The following is a 25,824-nucleotide window of genomic DNA, read 5'->3' as shown; positions in this document are numbered from 1 at the left end:
CCAGAGGAAAAAAGAAAACATAAAATAAATTAATAAAACAACTAAAATAACGAAGATGGTACAGTTTACTTGTCTATTTCAAATATTTTTACAATTATTTTAGTTGCTGTTTATATACCCCGATGACGTCACCGCGGCAGAAGTTCGTTTGAAGCGGTTGATTTCATAAACAACGCCACGACGAAATCTTTAAATATACTATATTTCTGTTAACATTAAAAATATTAATCTGAAAATATCTAATTTTTACGATTATTTCTGACGCTGTTTATCGTAGAAATTCGTCTGAAGCGGTTTATTTCACACACACACAAAAAAACAAAAAAACAACACGACAAATATATATTTAAATATACTGTAATATACTGTATTTGTCCCACAGTTAACATTAAATGTAACTTTACAATTATTTTTGGTGCTGTTTAGCGCATCATTCAAAACATTGATTCTAACTTATTAAACAACTAGCAACACAGAAGATACCATGGTACTTTGACCTTCTGGTACATGACTCTTTGACCTTCTGTAGTAAAATTGTACTGCATTACAGTTCACATACAGTAGGTGTGTAAGGAGCTATTCCTACCTCATCTGATCCTTACGATTGACTTATGCAACCTACTGTAGTCAATGACATTTTCCAATCAAATGTTCAGTTGTTTGAAATCTGACTATGCTTCACGTTTATCAGGTGACTGTGTAAATCTGAACACAGAAGATGATGTTCTGTGTCGACCAATGATGGACATGAACGGGAAAGGCTGTAACCTGATGGTTTCTCCGTCCAGTATGGCTCAGGTACCTCACCTGAGGGTCCAGACGGGTCACTTCTCTCCTCAATCGCTCCATCCCGATGCCACATCTGGAAACCCGGCCCTTCTTCCCACGCTGAGTCTCCGCCGACAGGTGCTGACCAATGGGAAGCTGGGCTTTCCGCAGTCCGCACGACAACAAGCCCCGGCCCTTTGGCTCCCAGCATCCTCTTCCAAACAGTCAGCTCGACCCAGCTGCCCGGACAATGGTACGAAAGTTAAACAACAATAAACATCTCCAATTTTAATGCTTAGAATTTGCTACAAGCCATGCTCAGTGGTTTGAAAGAGAAGCTGTGGTTCATAATTGTACACAAAACCAGTCATAAGGGTACATTTTTTGAAATTGAGATTTATACATCATCTAAATAAATAAGCTTTCCATTGATGCATGGATTGTTATGATAGGACAATATTTGGCTGAGATACAACTATTTGAAAATCTGGAATCTGAGGGTGCAAAAAAAAATAGTAAGAAAAATATTAAGAAAATCGCCTTTAAAGTTGTCCAAATTAAATTTTTAGCAATGCATATTACAAATAAAAAAATTTTTTTAAATATCTTTACGGTAGGAAATTTACAAAATATCTTCATGGAACATGATCTTTATTTAATATCATAACGATTTTTGGCATAAAAGAAAAATGGATCATTTTGACCCATACAATGTATTGTTGGCTATTGCTGCAACTATACCTGTGCTGCTTATGACTGCTTTTGTGCTGCAGGGTCACAGTTTAAAAGGGATAAGGGAAATAGGCCATATCTTCATGTCTGAGCTCCACTCTACCCATAATGCTCAGCTCAGTGAGCCAGAACACGAGACATGATGCTTTGAATTAGATAGGGGACTACTGAACATCCCCACTGCCATTTAAACAGCACTTCCAGCCTTCTTTTCATCTCAGACTGTCAGAACAAAGCGAAGACATGTATTCTCATCACAATTGCACTTAATCAGTCCTACATACATATAATACAGTTCAATAAAGTCAATATGAAATCAAAATCAAACCCGCTGACTTTCTTAATCCGTGCTCATGATGTCCTTTGGTGTGACTTTCCTTCAGCTGGCGTCATCATGTCCCATTTACAACCATCACCATCTAATTAATGAATAAAAAACAACTTTCATAGAAAATTGTGTTGGAAATGCATTTTCTAATGGTGCTTTACACAATATAGCACTTTATATGCAGCTTCACAGTAATAAACAGGAAAGTAATGTTGTAAAATCCTTCAATTATGAAACAAATTCAATTTCAGCTGTAAAGCGGCTCTACAGAAGACAATAGTACTGTGTTGATTCAGAATAGTTGATTTGTGCTATCATTGATAGTGTCATAATCATAAACCCAGCTAACAGGGAACGTCTTTTAAATGTTATATTAATGTTAGGACAAAGCATTCTTAAGCAATATTTTTGGAATGTTCTTATAACTATTCATATTTGATATACATTCTCATAAAGTTGAGAGAAAACATTCTGTTGCTCATCATCAACACTCTCAGAACATCATTATGATGATATTTGTACTCAAACGTTCTCATAATGTTGAGGAAACATTCTTAGAATTTGTACTTTGAATGAACATTCTAAGAAATATTTTTGTACGCATTAAATAACAGTAATGCATTACAAGTAACGCGAGTTACGTAATCAGATTACTTTTTTCAAGTAACTAGTAAAGTAACGCATTACTTTTTAATTTACAAGAAAATATCTGAGGTACTTTTTCAAAATAATAACGCCAGTTACTTTGTTTTCCCATTTATTGACTGACAAGTCAATGATGTTACTGTAGTTCTACGCTAAATGTGAATGTGCATTAATTCATCCCACTCGCAAAAATTTTTAGTATTCATCAAAATGAATTAAAACAGTGAAATCCAAAATCAGAATATGACGCAAACCTGCAATAATTAAATATGTTAAACAACACAAATGTATCTAATCCCATTTTATTAACCGATGTCTTTGCTGCTGACCTTTGATGATCCAGTTCAACCATACTAATAAGCAAAAATGACTTTAGATAAACTAACAATTGTACGTCATTGTTGTTTTTTTATTGCTGAAGAGTGTTGAACCTTCTTCTCCTGCGTTCTACTGTACAGACGTGAATTTACTTTTCCTTCAGCCTGAGGTTTTTGGTGAGAAAGGGCTTTTACAACTTCTTATATTAAAAACAATCAAGCCCTGCTCATATTTAAAAAGTAACGTAAAAGTAACTTAACGCATTACTTTCCATAAAAAGTAACTAAGTAACGTAATTAGTTACTTTTTTAGGGAGTAACGCAATATTGTAATGCATTACTTTTAAAAGTAACTTTCCCCAACATTGTTTGTAACCTTTAAATGACATTCTAATCATGACAAGAAAACTAGACAACCCTGAACATCATCTTGTCTCGTCCTCCTCAAAAACACATTGTACTGATTTACATACCGGTTTATACTTCAATAGCATCCGTCCATGTCTTCTCTCCAAACCCTGGCTCTCATATTTTTGATGATTAACCAAGCTGAAAGCTTTTACCCAGACGAGCCATGGAACCAAAGCAGAGAGAGAAACTCATTAGTAATTAACAGAGCAGAAACGCTTCCTTGGCTTTTCGGGTTTGTTATAGGAATTCCATGACTATTCATGTGTTTCTGTTTGATAGAGACCAAAAATATCACGTTAGAGGACAAAAGCTCTGGTAGTCCAAACAAAAATATGTATAGTTTTCATTAAATGTTAAGTTTGCAAAAACTTACTCATTTTAAGTAATATCTGGAAATTACTGGTTGATCTGTGATTTGCTTACTCAGTATTATTGATGCTTCTGAGATGAAGTCATTGTTGCTATTTTAACAAAACGTCAACCAGCTAGTTACTTAATCTGCAACAAGATTCAATTTAATATTTAATAGTCATTATAAATTTGCAAAGCATGAAAAGACACCAGAGGCCGTCGTTATTATTGAGCCCTGAATCACTGCGCTTTGCAAATGATCTTAAAATATCAGAATTCTTAGTGCAATCTTAATGTGCAATTTGCAAACATAAGAAATTCTCGTGAAGTTACTTAATCTACTAATCGACAGCATGAAAAACAATAAAGGTAGAATAAGCAGTACTGGGTAATCAGGATATGCATCTCTGAACAGACCTGTTCATAGTCCTGTTACGCTGTACAAGGAAGAAAAATAATTATATCTCCAGGGCAGAACTGACTGATCTATTGGAAACGCAGAGCTTGATTATTAGTTCTCTGCTGGAGACTGGTTTAGAGCCTTTTAGTGCCAGTTTTTCCTGCTCTTTAATGGCTAGATTTTATTCTGACAGTCTGAACTTTAGCATTAATGACCATGCAGCAGGGGTTCAAGATTTTTTTACAAACTTGAAAGTTTGATTTTGTGCCATTTTTACAGGATTTTATACAGTATAATGCAGGAGAAGTGAATCATTATTATTCAATCACGGGTCATGAACGTCTGATGAAACGTGACTCTTTCTCAGGTTACCTGTCTTTGGGGATGAACAGAAAAGTGTTCGGGCCGTGTGGCGGTTCAAACCTGCAGGTGACGAACAATGCCATGCTGGTCCAGAGTCTGGGTCCGGTTTCTTCACAGACTTCAGTCCAAAACGGCCCACCTCATTCACTCACCGTGCCCTTCACTGATGCCAGGTAAATATCCTTAAACACTTAGAAATAAAGAGTTCTTCACAGTGATGCCATAGAAGAACCAGTTTGAGTTCCTCAAAGAACCTGTCAGTGATCAGTCCTTAAAAGAACCATTTTTATCTTAGTGTGAAGAACTTTTTAATAATTGTACTGTAAAGAACCTTTTGTGGAATTGAAAGATTCCATGGATGATAAAGGTTCTTCATGGAACCATGGACACCAATTATATTAATTTCTGCATTCCATAACAAACAAAAGAATATGTTTTTTTATGTATGTACAACAAAAGCATTGTCTACAGGCTGTCAAACTCCAAAAAGTACCATATAAATAGTCCATTTGCACTATATTCCAAGGCCGAACAGGTTGATATGGTCATTATCCACTGAAAACCTTCCTTTCTACCAAAAGCTTTCAAGTCTCATTCATGCTTCTTCATATTCAGACTTGGCACGTCATTATTTCCTCACCCTCATGTTGTTCCATGACTTTCTCTCTTTCATCTCCTCTGGTGAAGATCTTAAATGGACTACAAAAGTCACATGGAGAAGAAATGACACATGGAAAACATTTATGCAAATAGCATTGGTTGTCTCTTCCCAGCTAACAAGGAACGTTTTTTAAAAATTATATAAATGTTTGGACAAAACATTCTTAGAGTAATGTTCATGGAATGTTCTTATAACTTTACTAATATTTGATATATGTTCTCTTAACATTGAGAGAAAACATTCTGAGATTAACATGATGTTATTTGTACTTCAACATTCTATGAAACGTTTTTATAACCTTTACATAATGTTCTAATAATGGACATTTTAACGTTTGCAGAATATTCAAAATAACATTTTGGGTGAAAATAATGTTAGTAGAACGCTGTAAGAAACCATCCTAAAATTGATCTTACGATCATCTCTCAAATATACGTATGTGTGATTCATAGAATGAACGTACACACAGAAAACGCACGTACGCATCTCTTTTAGATGTGAAATCTATGAATCGCAAATGATCTAGAACTTGCGTGCAACTGAACGGTTTCAGCTCTCTGCCTTGCAAACGACTCCTAATTTATGTCATTAGTTTTTACAAATATGAGTATTGGCGTGGTATCGCTGATACTGATACCGATACCGATACCGATACTTTTTCCTTTTAATAACATACATTTAAATGACCAATTACACTTTGAAAATTAACAATAACTAGTGTTGATATGACTAAAATATTGCATTCCCCTTAAAGATATGTGGATATTATTTGCCTTTCTGAAAGGAAATTACAGGGGAGCCCAGAATTTGAAAGCAATGCGTAAAGTTTCATGTTAAGCATTTTCCTCCCATAGAAAAGAGTTATAAAGAAAAAAAAAACTTAACTTGGCTTAATGCACTAAGAAAGTAAAATTAAAAGGCCAACTCAGTATACTGATGATGCAAACTATATGCAGGCAAGCAGCCCAGGATATGAACGCAAAGTGCATGCATGTTAAGTGTTTTCCTCTGATAGAAAACCATTATGAAGAAAAAACTTAACGTGGCTTAATGGTTGAAGACAGTAATACTGTATAAAAAGGCCAAATTCGGTCAATTTAATGGGTCTGGCTTCCAGTCGCATCTGCTTCCAGGAATTTTTAACTGTACAAAATGGCTTGCTTGATATTGCAAACCGGTGTTTCTTACCATATTATTATTATTATTATTATTACAGGGTGGATAGCATAAACAATTTTACCGTTATTGCACTTTGTTATTTTTCTCGTTATTTCCCTTCTGTGAAACGAGTGGCATAAACACACACAGACATGTCTACTCTTTGTTGACTGTATTAAGCAAGGTATTAAGTGTAAAGGAGAGAAAATTAACCTAAAGTATCGATCTAATCAGGCTAGTATCGATCCCATACCAATACCAACATTGGTATCGATGCTATCGATATTAGGATCAATCCGCCCACCCCTAACGCACGCTTTATAAATGAAGCCCCTGGAGTGAATTCATGAGTAAATAAGGTCTGTGGTAACTATAACTTTACAATACTTGGACGTTTTGCTGTAATTTTTGGGCGATCTATTGCAGGTCTTTGCTGTCCAGAGAATCCCTGGCCTCGACCACGCTCAGCATCGCCGAGACGCAATCGATTCGCAGCAGTAAGCTAGACTGGCCCTACGGTTACCGTGTTCTGCCTCCTTTAGGGCCAGGGTTTAGCCAGACTTCAGAAGCAGCTGATCCCAATCTCATTCCCGGGACCTCCATGTCCGAATCCATCTTCAACCCCGCGTCTCTACCACATTATCTCTTCAAGGAGGACGCCAGCAGTCCGCGGCTCTCAGCCCGGTCCAAAAAGCGAGCGCTGTCCTTGTCTCCTCTGTCCGATGGCAACGGCCTCGACCTCAACTCCATCATCCGAACCTCGCCCACGTCGTTGGTGGCGTACATCATCGGTTCTCGCACTTCGCCGGCCTCGCGCCCCACTCCTTCTCCTCTGCAGTCCGATGTTTGTGGACACCTGCTGGGCATCAGAGGCAGCTGCATCCCTCATCCCAACCCCGGCAAACACATCACCAAAGACAGGTCAATCCAGACACTCTCTGATGACACCAAAAGTTTCCGCATGCAGCAGTTGGAGGCGACGTCACACTGTAAAAAAAATTCCCGTAAAATTTACGGTAAAAAAAACTGGCAGCTGTGGTTGCCAAAATTTTACCGTAAAAAATACGGTAGCAACATTTTTAGGTTTTACTACGGTGGCCGAGAGAGCTCAATCTGCTACAACTTAAGATAACACATGCAAATTCAAAAAGCACCTGCAAATTAAGAAAACATCTTCATCAGTTTGACAGCACATGTGCTGCAAATACTCGCAACACAAACACAAAAACGCGCTGCATGTAGCACAGACCACAACGGTGGACCCCAACAATGCTTACGAAAATTAACCCTGGTTTTATTATAGTAGAAGTGTAGTAACCATGCATCGATTACCATTTGTATAACCACAGTTGTACAAATACCATGGTAAACTATGGTTAGTGTGTTTAATTTACCATGCAGTAAACATTTTTTAATTTGTATTTATTTTATATAAAAATAAATATAATATATAGGCAATTCATTTAATAGTTAAACCATGGTTAATTTTTTAAAGTTGTAAAAGTAGCCAGCTTACATAACGTTTCACAGTTACAGTAATTGTGTAGTATTTCGTCAGCTTATTTAGGCTAATAATATTTTTAAAAACCTATATGGAATTATATGATCAAGTTTCTAAAAGATGTTGTGAGTATTTGCAGCACATGTGCTGTCAAACACATGAAGATGCTTTCTTATTAATTTGCAGGTGTTTTTTCTATTTGCATGCGTTTTTTTCATTTTCCATATTTTACGGATTTACCGTAAAGGTGCTGTATGTAGGATTGACACCGAGTGGTTGAAATAGGTATTGCAGTCCAAATTCAAAATATTGGAGACAGTTATTTTCACCCGGCCCCTCCTCCTCAGACTTGAGGCACACGCAGGTTGCCAGATTAATGACATCAACAGGAAAGAGCGCACATGATGATGAAGACAATTAAATATGCTGTGTTTTCCGCCAACTGGCAACCCGCGGTGCCGAAATACAATTGGGTAAACTGGCAGTGGGCGGGTTTCACAAACCATAACAAACACAGACATTCCGGGCCGGAATGCACATTTTTTTTCAGATAAACAAGTATGTTAACTTAGCATGTTTCTTAAATATCTGCAAACATATTATGGTATTTTTATGCTTTAGTAGAGTCAAAATCCTACATACAGCACCTTTAAATTTATATACCATAATATCATTAACTGATATAATGTTAATATACCAACCTATTGAAGTATTGAAATCTGTTTTGTACCTTTGTATTACACTGATAACCACCAAATGCAGGTGCTGATGAAAGAGTCACATGATGAACCAAAGCCAATCACAAGCAGCTTTTAAATAATAACATATATAGAAGGTGCACAGTGTCATTCACACAAACACTAAACACCATCATGGTAACACACATGAAACTGAAATAATGCAATAAACATTAATTTAACAACATTAGATGTAACATACAACCCTAATGTACAAAACTGATAAGAAAAAACTAACAAGAAAAATCATCAAATGTGACTCTGGAGCACAAAAGCAGTCATAAGCAGCACAGCTATATTTGTAGCAATAGCCAACAATACATTGTATGGGTCAAAATTATACATTTTTCTTTTATGCCAAAAATCATTAGGATATTAAGTAAAGATCATATTCCATGAAGATATTTTTTAATTTCCTACCGTAAATATATCAAAACTTCATTTTTGAATAGTAATATGCATTGCTAAGAACTTCATTTGAACAACTTTAAAGGCAATTTTCTCAATATTTAGATTTTTTTGCACCCTCAGATTCCAGATTTTCAAATAGTTGTATCTCAGACAAATATTGTCATATCATAACAAACCATACATCAATGGAAAGATTATTTATTCAGCTTCCAAAATAATTTACTTATGACTGGTTTTGTGGTTCAGGGTCACAAATTTGAAATATATAACGCAGGGAATTCTGGGAATGTCAATTATTTAACATGGTTATTAACAGTAAATTATACGTTCTTTTTCCACTTTCAAAAATGTATAATGTAATGTAATGTCCAATACAGTTTTTCACCGTATATAGTAGGGGAACTTACCATTAACCGATTAAAATTTTTACTGTAGCATTTTACAGTCCTTTACCATTAAAATCACGGTCATTTTTTACAGTGCACTAGAAGACCAATTCACCAATCTAGTGGTGGAGCACCAGCTTCTACCTGGACAGGAGATCCAAACTGGGACAAAAAACAGCCTTTCGCCTTCAATACAGCTTCAATTCGAACTGGCCGCTATTATTAGGACTCCTAGTCCTCCTAGAGGCCCTCCACCGCCCTATAATTCCCATCTGCGAGCATCTCACGTTCAGATCCCAGCAGTCTCTTCAGACAACCTCAGGGTCCTTCCGTCGACGCTCTGCCCGATGCTGGAGGAGGACGAGGAGGAGGACGTCAGCGGAGGACACTGCTGCCATTGGCTGGACTGCGGCGCCATTTACGGCCAGCGAGAGGAGCTGGTCAAGCACATCGAGAAGATCCACGTCGACCAGCGCAAGGGCGAGGACTTCACCTGCTTCTGGGCCGGGTGTCCTCGCAAACACAAGCCTTTCAACGCACGCTACAAGCTCCTCATCCACATGAGGGTCCACTCCGGGGAGAAACCCAACAAATGCTCGGTGAGTCCATGGAGGTTTAAATCTGACAGTAAAAGGTCTCTATATGTGCAAACACAGGCTAAAAAATAAATACATGCAATAACAGTAAATAATAATAATGCATACTTACACACACACAATTTTAAATCATATACATATACAGTATATACACACCAAATGTTATGCAATATATAACAAAGCGATATACAAAAAACACTATAGCTGGTATATAACTGATATATTTGGAAAAATACAACTTTTATGTAAAATATAGGTAATTTATAAGAAATATAGCAATAGTAATTATTTTAAATAATAAACAGTAAAATAATTTAAAAATGAACTGGAATACAATAAAATATAAAAAACTTATTTTTATTTCAATTAGTTGCTAAGGCAGCATTTAGCACTTTAATTTAGTTTAACGTAAAGTACTAAAATAAACTGAAAAATGTTAAACTATATAGACATTAAAAAAAATGACAAACACAAAATTACTGAAACTTCAAAATGGGAAAAAAAGCTAAATATAAAACAACAAATTTGTATAAAAAACTCTTTATATTAAATTCTAATATTAATAGAAAACATATCTCAATGACACTATATATTGATACTATAAAATATAAAAACATTTTATTTAGTATTTTTTAACTGGTTGCCAAGGCAAAGTACCTAAGTACTAAAATAACTAAAACTGAAATAAAAAATTATAAAAACTGTATAGACATATTAAATAAAAACTAGTAATAAAAATCTTTACTTGCTAAGTAAAAGATGTTTAATTACTAAAACCTTACAAAAAATAAAAAAATAATTCAGCATATTAATATAAAACTGTATGTGTACACACAAACACACAGTTTTATATGAACATGCTGAATAATTTTTATCTGGTAGAATATCTAGTGTTAGATATTATTTTTGCTATATGTATATATTGTTGGTCCACTGAACACTTTTCTGGTTCAGTTCCAGTGCTTCAGAGGTGAAAGTATCTTCTGTATCTTAGTTTAATGTGCAGACACTGCTATACATAAGCCAACACAGTTCAAAACAACGCTGTTGTGTTCCCAACACGAACCATGTTAGAATAAAAGGTTTCTAAATTGAACTTTTGATATCATTAAAGAACCATTAAGGAACTTTTTATTTAGAATAATTAAGAGATGTGCACAAACAAGCACTTTATTAAATGCTTGTGTTTTACACGGTGCAGGGTAACGACACCCCCCAGTGGATTCATCCATTGATCTCTTGTATTTTATTTTTGCAGCACATTGCAACACTGCAGTGCTTCAGGGTACTTTTCTTCTATCTGTCTAGCACTTCTACTGGAGAAGAAGCCCTCTATGTCTTTTTGTTTAGGAGAGACTCTTCTGAAGGTTTAAACTAGCTAATAATCACCATTAAGACATTAACAAGAAACAAAATCCCTGGCGATATAATCAGTAGAGTTGTGTGCTTTAATGTGCTGTTGTGGAGAGGCTGCATTACGCTTCATCTGTGAGTTTTTCTCCTCTCTTTTAGCTCCAGCCATCAGCTAATTAGTGATTATCCTTTATAATTGACATGGGAGTTTGTGCAATTATGCAGTTATTGAAAAGGGACAAAAGACTCACATTTAAGCTCTGCCAGAGACACGACTGCCTCCTGCCATACACTTCAATCAAATGGACAGCGTGCTGGACGCCGTCAGATGCATTCGGCCCGAGAGGCTTTTTTTATATACTAGATTTACTGGAGAAAGGCGGCGCTTGAATGTGCTTTAAAAACTTATAAAAAATATATTTAAAGGGATAGTACAGCCATAAATGAAGGTCATCATTTACTCACATCATGTTGTGTGATTTACTTTCTTCTGTGAAACACAAAAGGAGACGTTTAGCAGAATGTTTGGGACTGACAGCATCGTCATTCACTTTCTTAAATTTCGTCTTAAATTTCAAAAAATAAATTAAAGGGGTTACAAAGCAGGGTTTCTGTGGGTGTTAAAAGTGTTAATTCCACAATTCCACAAAAAGTCTTACATTCCTAAAGTCATGGCATTAAATGTTGCACACACTGTAAAAAAAATAAAAAATTATTTTATATATATAGTTTATATATTTGTTTTCCAGTAAAAAAAAATATCTAAACATCCTTAAATTAATATATTTACTTGAAATGCAAAATTAAGAAATTATGTCTTGTTTTCTGAGAAATGTGAGTTTATGCTTAACTCTTTGGAGTTGTTTGGTCATTTTTGACTGAAAAATGTTACATTTTGGGTTTTTAAAATGCTTTACTTCAGCGGAATGGTGTGAAACTTAATAAATATCAACCTCAAATTTGGAACACAATTTGTTTAGATCTTCTTGCCGTTTTTGAGTAAAACATGTTTTGGTTAATATATATTCCATTAAAAAAATGTAAAGTAGTATTTTTGTGTATCTGTCATAATTTTTTAATAGTAATAATTAATAATTAACTAATAATATAACAATTAAACTTTTTAATTGTTACACTTTTTTAAACTTTTTTCAATTCCGCAATAATCTACCAAGTGTCTTCTTTAAAAAGAGACCAAACTTAAGTCTGTGCTCCAAAGCATTCAAGATTAAATTTTCATTTAGTATGCATTTAGTATTTTTTAACAGGTTATAATGGATAATAATTATAATTATAATGGATTATAATTTCTGCATAAATATAATTTAGTACTATAAAATCCCCTAAAAATACAAAATATTAAATTTAAAAAACATTATCAAACTACAGCACATTCATTTAATTAAAAAAATAAATAAATAAAAATCGGTCAATTTTGACCACCATGCGAACAACACCAGGGAATCAAAATAAGAACAAATATCTGTTTTCCCTTTCAGTGAAGTTGATTTGGTAAATACATTTATTCTTATTTTAATAAAAAACTATATTTCATTCAGTTTCTCAGAAAACAAAACGTATCATGTCATTTAAATGTATCTTGATTTAAGAAAATTTAGACAATTAAACATCAAGAATCAGAAGTACAGTTAAAAAATGCTTCCATATTCTAGATAAGATTTTCTTTTGTAAAATGAAGTAAAGTGATGAGATCTGTTGGAAGTTGTATTCTCAAACTGTTGCAAATCAACTTATTTACTACATTTACATTTAGAGACCATATTGGCATATTGTGTATTGATGTAAACTCTTATTTTGACTTTCATAAAACCTGCAAAGTATCATTAATTCAATATTATGATACAATTAATGATGAGGAAAATTGAGCTGAAACCCTGAAAATAGTACAAAAAACATTTGAAATGCATGCTGATGAAAACATTTTACAGTGCATGCAAAACTCACCACCACTGTTCAAGGCTGTTGCTATGCAGTTGCTAGGGCGTTCTGAGTGCCTTTAACACGTTGCTATGGGGTTGCTAGGGTGTTGTGGTTGTTCAGTGTTAGGGGTTTGATCAGATCACGATCTATAATATAAGCAGCATCTCTAGACCCTGTAGAGTAGCTCAACTGTCTGCATGTTTGTCCTCTGGTGTTGTGATTTTCTTCAGAAGTGTGTTGTTTCCTTCAGCGATCAGAGCTGATCAATCATTAATAGCGCACACATACCTGTGGTCAACCTTTAGCTCTGCACACTAACTCATTAAAGAAGCCTCTGCTGTTGCCATGGCACCAGATGGTTTTCCAGTGAGCGTAAGGAAAGACAAAGAAAGACAAAACTCAGACATAAAGAGTCTTTCCTGTGTAAAGCGCAGTAGTTTGAGCTCTAGTGAATGGAGTCGACAGTAAACAGATCCATGAGTCACTGCAGCATAATGACACAGATCTGATGACCTGAACAATCGCAGACCAGTCGCAGCATGCTCAGCCTCATCTGTCTGTCCATAGATATATGACCCTGGACCACAAACCCTGTCATAAGGGTCAATTTTTTGAAATTGAGATTTATACATCATCTGAAAGCTGAAAAAATAAGCTTTCCGTCTTCGTGGAACATGATCTTTACTTAATAATGAATTTTGGCATAAAAGAAAAATTTATAATTTTGACCCATACAATGTATTGTTGGCTATTGTTACAAATATACTTTGTATGCTACTTATGAATGGTTTTATGCTCCAGGGTCACATATGTATATCCACTGAACTATCTGACTACCCATCAATCTGTTCATCCGTTTACTTATCTATCCGTCGGTCTGTCTGTCTCTGTCTATCTATCCATCCATCCGTCTATCCATTCGTCCATCTATCTATCTGATAATGCATCTTTCTACCCAACTATCTATCTATCCCTCTATCTATCTATCCATCCATTCATCCATCTATTGATTTATGTATCCATCCATCATCTACCATCCGTCTATCTATCTATCTATCTACCCAACTATCTATCTATCTATCTATCTATCTATCTATCTATCTACAGTGGGTACGGAAAGTATTCAGACCCCCTTAAATTTTTCGCTCTTTGTTATATTGCAGCCATTTGCTAAAATCATTTAAGTTCATTTTTTTCCTCATTAATGTACACACAGCACCCCATATTGACAGAAAAACACAGAATTGTTGACATTTTTGCAGATTTATTAAAAAAGAAAAACTGAAATATCACATGGTCCTAAGTATTCAGACCCTTTGCTGTGACACTCATATATTTAACTCAGGTGCTGTCCATTTCTTCTGATCATCCTTGAGATGGTTCTACACCTTCATTTGAGTCCAGCTGTGTTTGATTATACTGATTGGACTTGATTAGGAAAGCCACACACCTGTCTATATAAGACCTTACAGCTCACAGTGCATGTCAGAGCCTTGGTGAGAGAGGTAAAGAAGAACCCAAAGATCACTGTGGCTGAGCTCCAGAGATGCAGTCGGGAGATGGGAGAAAGTTGTAGAAAGTCAACCATCACTGCAGCCCTCCACCAGTCGGGGCTTTATGGCAGAGTGGCCCGACGGAAGCCTCTCCTCAGTGCAAGACCCATGAAAGCCCGCATGAAGGACTCAAGATGGTGAGAAATAAGATTCTCTGGTCTGATGAGACCAAGATAGAACTTTTTGGCCTTAATTCTAAGCGGTATGTGTGGAGAAAACCAGGCACTGCTCATCACCTGTCCAATACAGTCCCAACAGTGAAGCATGGTGGTGGCAGCATCATGCTGTGGGGTGTTTTTCAGCTGCAGGGACAGGACGACTGGTTGCAATCGAGGGAAAGATGAATGCGGGGATTCGCAAGTACAGGGATATCCTGGACGAAAACCTTCTCCAGAGTGCTCAGGACCTCAGACTGGGCCGAAGGTTTACTTCCAACAAGACAATGACCCTAAGCACACAGCTAAAATAACGAAGGAGTGGCTTCACAACAACTCCGTGACTGTTCTTGAATGGCCCAGCCAGAGCCCTGACTTAAACCCAATTGAGCATCTCTGGAGAGACCTAAAATGGCTGTCCACCAACGTTTACCATCCAACCTGACAGAACTGGAGAGGATCTGCAAGGAGGAATGGCAGAGGATCCCCAAATCCAGGTGTGAAAAACTTGTTGCATCTTTCCCAAAAGACTCATGGCTGTATTAGATCAAAAGGTGCTTCTACTAAATACTGAGCAAAGGGTCTGAATACTTAGGACCATGTGATATTTCAGTTTTCTTTTTAATAAATCTGCAAAATGTCAACAATTCTGTGTTTTTCTGTCAATATGGGGTGCTGTGTGTACATTAATGAGGAAAAAATGAACTTAAATGATTTTAGCAAATGGCTGCAATATAACAAAGAGTGAAAAATTTAAGGGGTCTGAATACTTTCCGTACCCACTGTATCTATCTATCTATCTATCTATCTATCTATCTATCTATCTATCTATCTATCTATCCATCTATCTATCTATCTATCTATCTAATTATCCACCTTTCTACCCAACTATCTATCTATCTATCTGATTATCCATCTTTCTACCCAACAATCTATCTGTCCCTTTATCTATCCATCCATTCATTCATCCATCTATCAATTTATGTATCCTATCCAACCATCATTTACCATCCATCTATCTATCCATCTATCCATCTATCTATCCATCTATCCATCTATCTATCTATCTATCTATCTATCTATCTATCTATCTATCTATCTATCTATCTATCTATCTATCTATCCTTTCACTTATCTATCCGTCAGTCTATCTATCTACCTATTCATCCATCAATCTACCAATAAAAACTTCTAATTCATACTAATTTCAATAATGATTTTCATCTGCTGAATGACAAAAAAAGGGTTAAAAAAAAGTACACAACTCTTTTCATACGAGACAAGAAGAAAACACCTGGCAACTACATTTTAACACTACAAACCCGTCTAAAAACCCATTCAATGCATAAATGTGTACACTAATAAAAAGTGCACGGTTTTTACATTATTTTTTGCACGTGATACCATGCTAAGGAGTTTCTGTTGCACAAATGAATATGGTAATAGTTGGGTATGATAGTATATTATTATGACACTATCCCTGTAGCATGGTAGCACACAATACTCGTTGTGCTTGATGCCTTCGGCTGTGTTTGTGATAATCTGATTAGCACATGCCTTATAGATGCCAAAGCTGTTGTTTTCTTAGTCGCTTAATACAATCATCATCACGATCAGATCTGCCAAGAATAGTGGCGGTTTCCAACAGCTGTAAGGAGGGATACGACTCTCTAATCTTTCTCTTAAGAAAACGCTCTTTGTTCATGTGAAATGGGATCAGAGCTTTTAACCGTTTAACAGATGCGATCTCAAACAATAGAGCTTCAAACGCCCATCACAGCTAAAGCACAGCAAGTTTCACTCGTTTTGATCATGTGAGTGATCCCTCATCCTCCAATTTCCAGTTGCCTTTGTTAACTTTGTTAACGATTTTGATCAACCTTTCACTTCAAACCCACATAAGAATATAAAGGCCTTACGTTCTGCTTTATCGTACGAGTGAATGCAATAATTTATCACTTCAAATAACGAACCCTGCAACACATTATCCATTATAATATGTAATATTATCACATTCATCTCTGGCATTTCCTAATGGACATTCTAAAACGCTTAACGTGGCTTAATGCATTAAAACTGTGTTTTAAAAGACCAAACTCATTAATACATTATTAATAAAGCATACTATGTACAGACAAGCAGATGAGTCCAGAATAAGACCACAACGCTTTTAATTACGCATTTTTCTCCCAAAACCATTATAAGGAAAATTATTAACGTGGCTTAATGTATTAAAACAGTGTTTTTAAATGACCAAACTCAGAAAACATGTTATTAATAAAGCTGTATATAGTGTGATTTATGAATAACATGTTTACAGAGTTTACGCTTAATGCGTAATTGAATTGTTATTCTGGGTTTATCTGCTTGTCTGTACATGGTATAATTTATTAATAATGTGTTTACTGTTTTTAAAAAGTATTGAAAAAGTAGAAAAAGCGAGAAAAAGTATTCTTGCTGCTTTGTAAAATTACGGTTGAACCCCTGATGTCACATGGACTATTTTAACCATGTGCGTTGATCGTGGTAATATCCTTGCTGTCTATGGAGGGTCAGAGAGCTCTCGGATTCCATCAAAAATATCTTAATTTGTGTTCCGAAGATGAACGAAGGTCTTACGGGTTTGGAACGACTCGAGGGTGAGTAATTAATGACAGAATTTTCATTTTTGGGTGAACTAACCCTTTAAGCATTTTAGAATGCCCCTTTCCTAGCCTTAAATAAATGATAATGAAAAGTTGTAGTTGTCTGGGTGATGTTAAACACGCGGAGGAACGTTCGCTCGACTGCTGGCACTCGCTGTCATTATGCGACGGCGCATGGCGTGCTGCCACGGCCTGTCAGGGGCCGCTTGTGACTTTGAGCGGCACATTGGAGCCATGTTGCCGTCTATTCAGGGCTCGGTCTCTGCGAGCGGCCAACAGGACTCTGAGCTTTATTAAATAAAGTCTGTGTGAAAGGTCCTCGAGTGCACAGACACGGCTGGACGTCTGTTTTCCCAGCGGGCCTGATCTGAATGCTTATTGATCAGCTCTTTTCTGTGGCTGGTGTTTGTGAGGCAGAGGACAGCTGGGATGGTTAAGGTGTAGTTTAGCTTCTTAATGATTCACTGGTAATTAGGGCAACTGTAGTTATTACTTCTGACTTTAACGACTCTTGTCAGAGAGCTTAGGGGCTTCAGGCCCAAGATAAACGCTCCCAGGTCAGTCGTCTTCTGCCTGTAGGACATCTGTCTGTCTGTCTGTCTGTCTATCTATCTATCTATCTATCTATCTATCTATCTATCTATCTATCTATCTATCTATCTATCTATCTATCTATCTATCTATCTATCTATGTCTGTCTGTCTGTCTGTCTGTCTGTCTGTCTGTCTGTCTGTCTGTCTGTCTATCTATCTATCTATCTATCTATGTCTGTCTGTCTGTCTGTCTGTCTGTCTATCTATCTATCTATCTATCTATCTATCTATCTATCTATCTATGTCTGTCTGTCTGTCTGTCTGTCTGTCTATCTATCTATCTATCTATCTATCTATGTCTGTCTGTCTGTCTGTCTGTCTGTCTGTCAATTCAATTCAATATTGCTTTATTGGCATGACTGTAAAAATACAATATTGCCAAAGCTTGAAATATATGTGGAGAAATATAATAACAATGAAAAGATCAAAATAATAGAATAAAAACCTTATAACAATATAAACAGTGTAACAAATAAGAACTTATTATGTGAACATTTCATACCACAGTGTTTAACACATAAACACACACAAGCTGAGGGTCACTGTGGCAGACAGTAGGGAAACGCTTTGAGGTCAGACGTAATACACATATTACACACATTACACACATTCACCTGCTGTTGATAATTTGACTTATTTTGATGTTTGGGTGAGAAGCAGTGCTGGTCTGAGACTGGTTAGTGTTAGTAGAGTTAGTCAGGATAGTGAGTCTCAGAACCAGCTGACTGAGTGGACTCTTTTCGGGGTTCAGTTCTTGGGTTTGTAGTGCTTTAAAATGTAGCGATTCTGTGGGACTCGATTTAAGATGCATCCAGAATTTGAGGGATCTTTTTTGTATATTTAGAATCAATGGGAATCGGCCTAATTCTGCCCTACATGCATTATTGGGTGTTCTCCTTTGTAATTTTAGGATCATTTTGCAGAATTCTGTGTGTAGGGCTTCTGTCTGTCTATCTATCTATCTATCTATCTATCTATCTATCTATCTATCTATCTATCTATCTATCTATCTATCTATCTATCTATCTATCTATCTATCTATCTATCTATCTATCTATGTCTATCTGTCTGTCTATCTATCTATCTATGTCTATCTGTCTGTCTATCTATCTATCTATGTCTATCTGTCTATCTATCTATCTATCTATCTATCTATCTATCTATCTATCTGTCTGTCTGTCTGTCTGTCTGTCTATCTATCTATCTATCTATCTATCTATCTATCTATCTATCTATCTATCTATCTATCTATCTATCTATCTATCTGTCTGTCTGTCTGTCTGTCTGTCTGTCTGTCTATCTATCTATCTATCTATCTATCTATCTATCTATCTATCTATGTCTATCTGTCTATCTATCTATCTATCTATCTATCTATCTATCTATCTATCTATCTATCTATCTGTCTGTCTGTCTGTCTGTCTTTCTATCTATCTATCTATCTATCTATCTATCTACATATCTATCTATCTATCTATTTATCTATGTCTATCTATCTGTCTGTCTGTCTATCTATCTATCTATCTATCTGTCTGTCTGTTTGTCTATCTATCTATGTCTGTCTATCTATCTGTCTGTCTATCACATTGCAGGACACACTGAAGTTTGTTTTCAAACTGTTATACCACACTAGTGATTAACGTCACTAATTAGAATTCATTGTTAGCACTTACTATCACTCATGTTTGTTTGTGATCATTATTTATAAATTGGGATTAGAAAGGATTTTGGAAAGATGACAATCTGCATACGTGAAGAAACAGCACAACAGCTGTGTCTTTCTCCCTCTGCTTTTAGAAACAGTCCCGATTAATCCCGATCCCAGACACTCAGCGGCTCAAACAAACAGCATGTAATGCGGCACAAACCTCGAGTACTAAACACATCCAAACGCCCGAGTGGAGCAGAATTCCTCTGCTGAGATTTACGAGCAAACGTCACCTCTGCCAACGCAAAGAAAAGAGAAAAAGAACAGAATTCCTGTCCATTAGTGACAAACCTGCAAACAATCCAACAGAACTGAAAGTACAGATCTTCCTGTTCTCACAAAACAAACAACTTCTGTTCAGTCTTTAGAATATAGATTAAATTTAGATAAAGATCAACACGAGCTTTGTGATTTAAGTACCTAAATGACACCCACATGCAATACTGCTATTGATATCTACTAAAATAACCACTTCATTATAAAGCAATCAAAACATGCTGACAAAAACACACTGTTAATGTCCAACCTCTTGACTTCAGCAGATTCCTCTTATATAAGATGAGCTCTGAACAGAGGAATTCCAGCTATTGCTGAAGTCGTTTTCTGATGATTTTAGTAGGTAATCATTTATTCCGAAACCATATTTCTGAAAAATAAATGAGGTCAGGATGTTTGTTCACAGCTCAGTGGTTTCTGGTATCCGTGACCGTGATCACTGGCATTCCTGTCAGGACATTAGAAAGGACAAAGATCAGGAATGTCACATTCTTCCAAGATGAGGCCACTGCAAAATCACTGTGATGTCATTTAATTAAGGTGAACAGCCAAGGCTTTGATGTTACAATCTATGCAATAAATACTTAAATAATATTCTTTAATTATACATAACACACACATATGCAAAAAAAAATCTGAAATTTCATTGAAAATATTTTTAGATGTAGTATTATATATAAATACTATTTAATATATCATATTCAAATATTATATCATGTATGTGTATGTATATTAGTGTATACTTTTGATTTGACTCAGAAATATGATGTTGAATGTGTATATATTATTATAATTACTATATTGCTACTTTTCTAAGTCAAACATAAATATACATACACTCAAACATTTAAATAATATTATAAATATTTTATATTATATATAAAATAACAGTTATGCATAATGAAAATGAAATGAATAATGAAAAATATATTTATTGCATAATAAAATTGTAAAAACAAAACAATATATATAATTGTTTCTATGTTTTATTATATATATATATATGATTATTTGATTATATAAATAGGCATATATTGTCATTAAATAGGCCATTTAGGGCAACAGCTTATGGTTGCCTGATATAATATTCCCTGTGATGATGGTTTTACACAGAAAATGCTCAACTAAAATGGCAACATCATCAAGAATGAGTTATTATACACCTTTAGACACATTCCTGAACACAATGACTAAGCGTGAAAGTATAAAGCCTCGTGTTCACACTGAGCTCCAGAGATCATCATCCAGGAGAATGGATGAAAACACGTCGCCTACTATTGTTCCTACATGTTTTCATGTAAATTAGCTTATTTAATAATGCATAATAATAATTGCACAGACAATAGTGTTGGTTTAATCTAATGAAGACGGCACAAAATAAGCCGAGGGACCGTGAAATGGCACACGACTGGAAGCCAAGAGTGAAATTTGAGCGAAATTGCAGCAAAGTCTCCAGAGTTACGCATCAGATCTGTTAATTTACAATCGGTGCACTGTAATGATAGCTCGTGATGGCATTGAGTGAGACATAAACTGGTCATTTTAGCAGCAAAACACTGACCCCTCCTGGTCAATCTGTGTCATGTAGTCCAGAAAATGTAAATTTAGTCAGTCTGTATTCTCAGTCAAAGCTGCAAGGGACTGGAACTGCATCCCATCAACAATTAGAAGACTGGATACGTATGGATCTTTTCAGTTTCATCTTCAAAAATGGTTGTTGTCAACATTAGTACTGTATTCTTGATTTTAGACTTCTCTGTATTAATTGCACTTGGTTATTAGCTTTCTCCTATCACCATCTCTCTCTTTTTCCTTATATCTTATTTTGTTTAGATTACTCATTGTTGTGTTTTAGTTTGATTTGAATTTAGCTTAATTCAGATGAAAAATAGCACATTTACAGCCATGTATATTAATGTGCATTGCCCCTGTAAACAAATAAACTACACAGCAAAAAAATGATTCTCTTACTTAGTATTTTTGTCTTGTTTTCTAGTATAAATATCTAAACGTTCCTTGAATCAAGATGCATTTACTTGAAAGTAAAATGATTTAAGATATTAAGTCTCGGTTTCTAAAAAAAAAAAAAAGTATCAATTTTGTTAAGCAAAAAATATCTACCAGTGGGGCAAGAAAAATTATCTTAATTCAAAGGCTAAACAAGATGATTTTTCTTGCCCCACTGGCAGATATTTTTGCTTGTTTTAAGGAAAAGCTAAAAAAAAAAATTTAGATTTTTTTTTTTTACAGAAAACAAGACAATAAACAATAAATTAATCTCGATTCAAGAATTTCTATATACTAGAAAACAACAGAAAAATACTAAGTAAGAGAATCATTTTTTGCAGTGCAAACTAAACAAAGAGAGGGTTTGGCTGTTTGAAGTGACGAATCTAACCTTTTTATTGCATCGTATCTTTACTCTACTTCAGTTTGAGGGCTGTCAGAAGGCGTTTTCCCGTCTGGAGAACCTAAAGATCCATCTGAGGAGCCACACAGGCGAGAAACCCTATGTCTGTCAGCATCCCGGCTGCCAGAAAGCCTTCAGTAACTCCAGCGATCGAGCCAAACACCAGCGAACACACGTCGACACAGTGAGTGGAGCCCAAAAACCTCATTTTACACACTTTATCACTCCCACACAAACACACCTGCAAACAAGAGTCACAGACGTGTGCACTAACAGCTTGTGTTTCTGCAGAAACCCTACGCCTGTCAGATCCAGGGCTGCGCAAAACGCTACACAGACCCCAGCTCTCTGCGCAAACACGTTAAATCACACTCCTTAAAGGAGCAACAAGCCAGGAAGAAGGTACAACAATCATCAAAACACAGCAGGTCTTAGTTCTGTGATTCATCCTCATGTCTTTCCAAACTCTGATGCTGATCTGTTTCTTCATGCACCACAAAAAGGAAAATTTTAATTCACTTTATTTTCTATTATTTGACTTCAGAAGGTGCACTAATGGTCAAAAGTTTGGAACAGTTAAGATTGCTTAAAGACGGCTCACCAAGGCTGCATTTATTCAAAAATGCAATAAAAATTGGGAAATATTATTACAATTTAATTGATCAAAGCTGAATTTTCAGCATCGTTACTGCAGTCTTCAGTGTCACATGATCTTCAGAAATCATTCTAATATGCTGATTGTTTGCTCAACTTCAAGTAAGGGATCCGCACTCGCTTAATCTTCTTAATCACTTTCAATTTATTTTATTTTTGCATCAGAGCAAACAACAAGCATAAACTGGGAAACCTTTTCAGTGAGTGAACCTTGAAACGATTGGTCTATACAGGGAGGATTTTTACTATCTTTGTGAATTTTTGGAAGAGTACAGGTATGACAGGATGATCGTTTTTCATAAATTAATACCCTTTTTTTCCCCCATGCACTATTCAGCAACATATCCAATTCTACTTTATAATTTGATGTTGGGTTAAACAATAATCTCTTGTAACAATTCTCACCATCCAACATTTCCTTCAAGTTTCTTTATCTTGAATCGATATACCTCCTCCTTTATCTGCTTTTTGAATAACAATAGAATCATCTTGAGCAAGTTCCTGTAATGCTGTAAATGTTTATTGATGTTGTCTCTAAATCGTACGGTATTATCACCATTCAATAATTCCTCCACTTCATGATCAACCAATCTACAAAAAGTGTTCACGGAAGGATGAGAAGTCACAGGAGTAAATGTATTTTTGGTTTAAACACTCTGGAGAGAGTCGAAGAAGATGGTGCAAAAAAAGATTTTAATTTAATTGTCTCATAAAATTAAATAATTCCACTTGTACCAAAAAGGGGTTCTTTACAGAAAAGGGAATGAAAGAAAGACTTTTTCAATACACTTACTTGATCATCAGACCAAGAGATTTGCAGCTCAAGAAATATTTCTGATTATTATCAATGCTGAAAATAGTAATACATGACCATAAGTTGTGATAAGTTAAAAAAAAAAAGGGTGACAGTAAAGACATTTATAATTTTACAAAAAGATATCTATTGCTGTTCTTTTGAACTTTCTATTCATGTGTGAATCCTGAAAAATAAAATGCATCACGGTTTACACAAAAATATTGTGCAGCACAACTGTTTTCAACATTGATAATAATCAGAAATGTTTTTTGAGCAGCAAATCAGCATATTAGAATGATTTCTGAAGACTGGAGTAATGATGCTGAAAATACAGCTGTGCATCACAGAAATAAATTACACTTTAACAGATATTCACATAGAAAACAGCTGTTTTAAATCATAATAATATTTGACTATTTTTACTGTATATTTGATCAAATAAATGCAACTTTGGTGAGCAGAAGAGACTTCTTACAAGCAGTAGGCTCTCTTTTTTTAAATGGTATTTTTTCAACTCTTTATAATGTAAACAAAGACTTAAAAAATGATGCTTTTGTCTTCCACAGACAAAAAACAAAAGCATATTGGTTTGGAAAGACGTGAAGGTTTTTGTGTGAGCTATGATTGTACAACACAAGCATTGTCTCAGAATGAATAAACACAGAGAGTTGTTCGTTTGTGACAGAATGCATAGCATCTGTCAAGAGGTGTGCTAACGAAGTCTCTAAACTTGTAACTTGTTAGCAGGCTTCTGTAGGAGCCGTTCATTATCACAGAGGAACAAAATAAAGGTCACGTCACCATAGATACAGATTCCTCAGGTAGACGTTTCTGGGAGAGAAAAAATAGTGCAGCACGTCAACCTGCGCCTTCGCTTGTACACGATCTGTCCAGTGTGTATACATTCATTTCATACTCACCTGTGATTATTACTGAATTACTCAGAATATACTGTATTCTTAGACACGCTAAATATAATCACGCAGGTCGAGAGCTCCAAGCGCTGCGATATTTTAAGCTGTGATATTAAACCATATGCTCATGATTAATTACTGTACATTCAGCTCAATTAAGCAAAAGATTAGGAGCCAATTATCCGAGACATTATCTCCACTTGTTGTCATCTATTTGCTTTAATATCATCTGGAAAGTAAATGCAGTCCTTAAGTCAACACAATATCAAATTGGACAGCTTTTGCTTTTTTGGTCTTGTTGTGAACGATTCATTGGTGCATGTCATTTCAAATATATAATTAATCTATGCTGCAAAATAGATATTTACACTTTTAGTTTAAGCATAGAATTTACTTTCAGTTCTATATCCTACCTGGAGCACAAAAAAAAAAATTCACTCAGAAGTTGCATTTAAATTTCATAAAAATAAAAACATGGAAAGGGCAACTAACACAGAATTAAATTTAAGATTTTTAGGTAGTATTTTCTTGTAAAATGTACTCTAATAATCTATTTACAACTTCACAAAAAATCATTTTTACGCTGTACTTTATGGCCACTTTTTACAGTCCAATCAGTTTCTCATTGATAAAATCGGTAACATTTAAAGCATTTATGTATAATGCTTTATAAAGGTATTCATAATGTATGTTGTAATGCGTTATATCGTTTCAGAAAAAAAAAAATATATATATATATATATATATATATATATATATATATATATATATATACACACCCACATATACATATGTATGTATGTATATATATATATATATATATATATATATACACACACATATAGATATATATGTATATATACATATATGTGTCTGTGTGTGTGTGTATATATATACACGCATATATACATACACAGACTACCATATATACACTACCACTGACGTACACTTCCAGTCCAAAATTTTTGAACAGTAAGATTTTTAATTTTTCTGCTCACCAAGCCTGCATTTATTTGATCCAAAATACAGCAAAAGCAGTAATATTGTGAAATATTTTTACT

General features: G+C 35.2%; 1 protein-coding gene across 2 annotated transcripts in view; it reads left to right on the top strand.

Moving 5' to 3' along the window:
* The window catches only part of glis3 (GLIS family zinc finger 3), a 39,172-nt gene that overhangs the window by 1,142 nt on the left and 12,206 nt on the right, over positions 1 to 25,824 (top strand). For both annotated transcript variants that reach the window (XM_058790150.1, XM_058790151.1), the window contains exons 2-7: positions 692 to 1,021; positions 4,320 to 4,488; positions 6,561 to 7,055; positions 9,264 to 9,768; positions 22,422 to 22,583; positions 22,691 to 22,801. In XM_058790150.1, the coding sequence (XP_058646133.1) occupies positions 739 to 1,021; positions 4,320 to 4,488; positions 6,561 to 7,055; positions 9,264 to 9,768; positions 22,422 to 22,583; positions 22,691 to 22,801 (1,725 nt within the window). In that variant the 5' untranslated portion in view covers positions 692 to 738. The remainder of the gene's footprint in view (positions 1 to 691; positions 1,022 to 4,319; positions 4,489 to 6,560; positions 7,056 to 9,263; positions 9,769 to 22,421; positions 22,584 to 22,690; positions 22,802 to 25,824) is intronic.

The sequence above is a fragment of the Onychostoma macrolepis genome, chromosome 10, assembly GCF_012432095.1.
Source record: "Onychostoma macrolepis isolate SWU-2019 chromosome 10, ASM1243209v1, whole genome shotgun sequence".
Lineage (NCBI taxonomy): Eukaryota > Metazoa > Chordata > Actinopteri > Cypriniformes > Cyprinidae > Onychostoma > Onychostoma macrolepis.
This window is presented reverse-complemented; position numbering and strand designations above follow the sequence as displayed.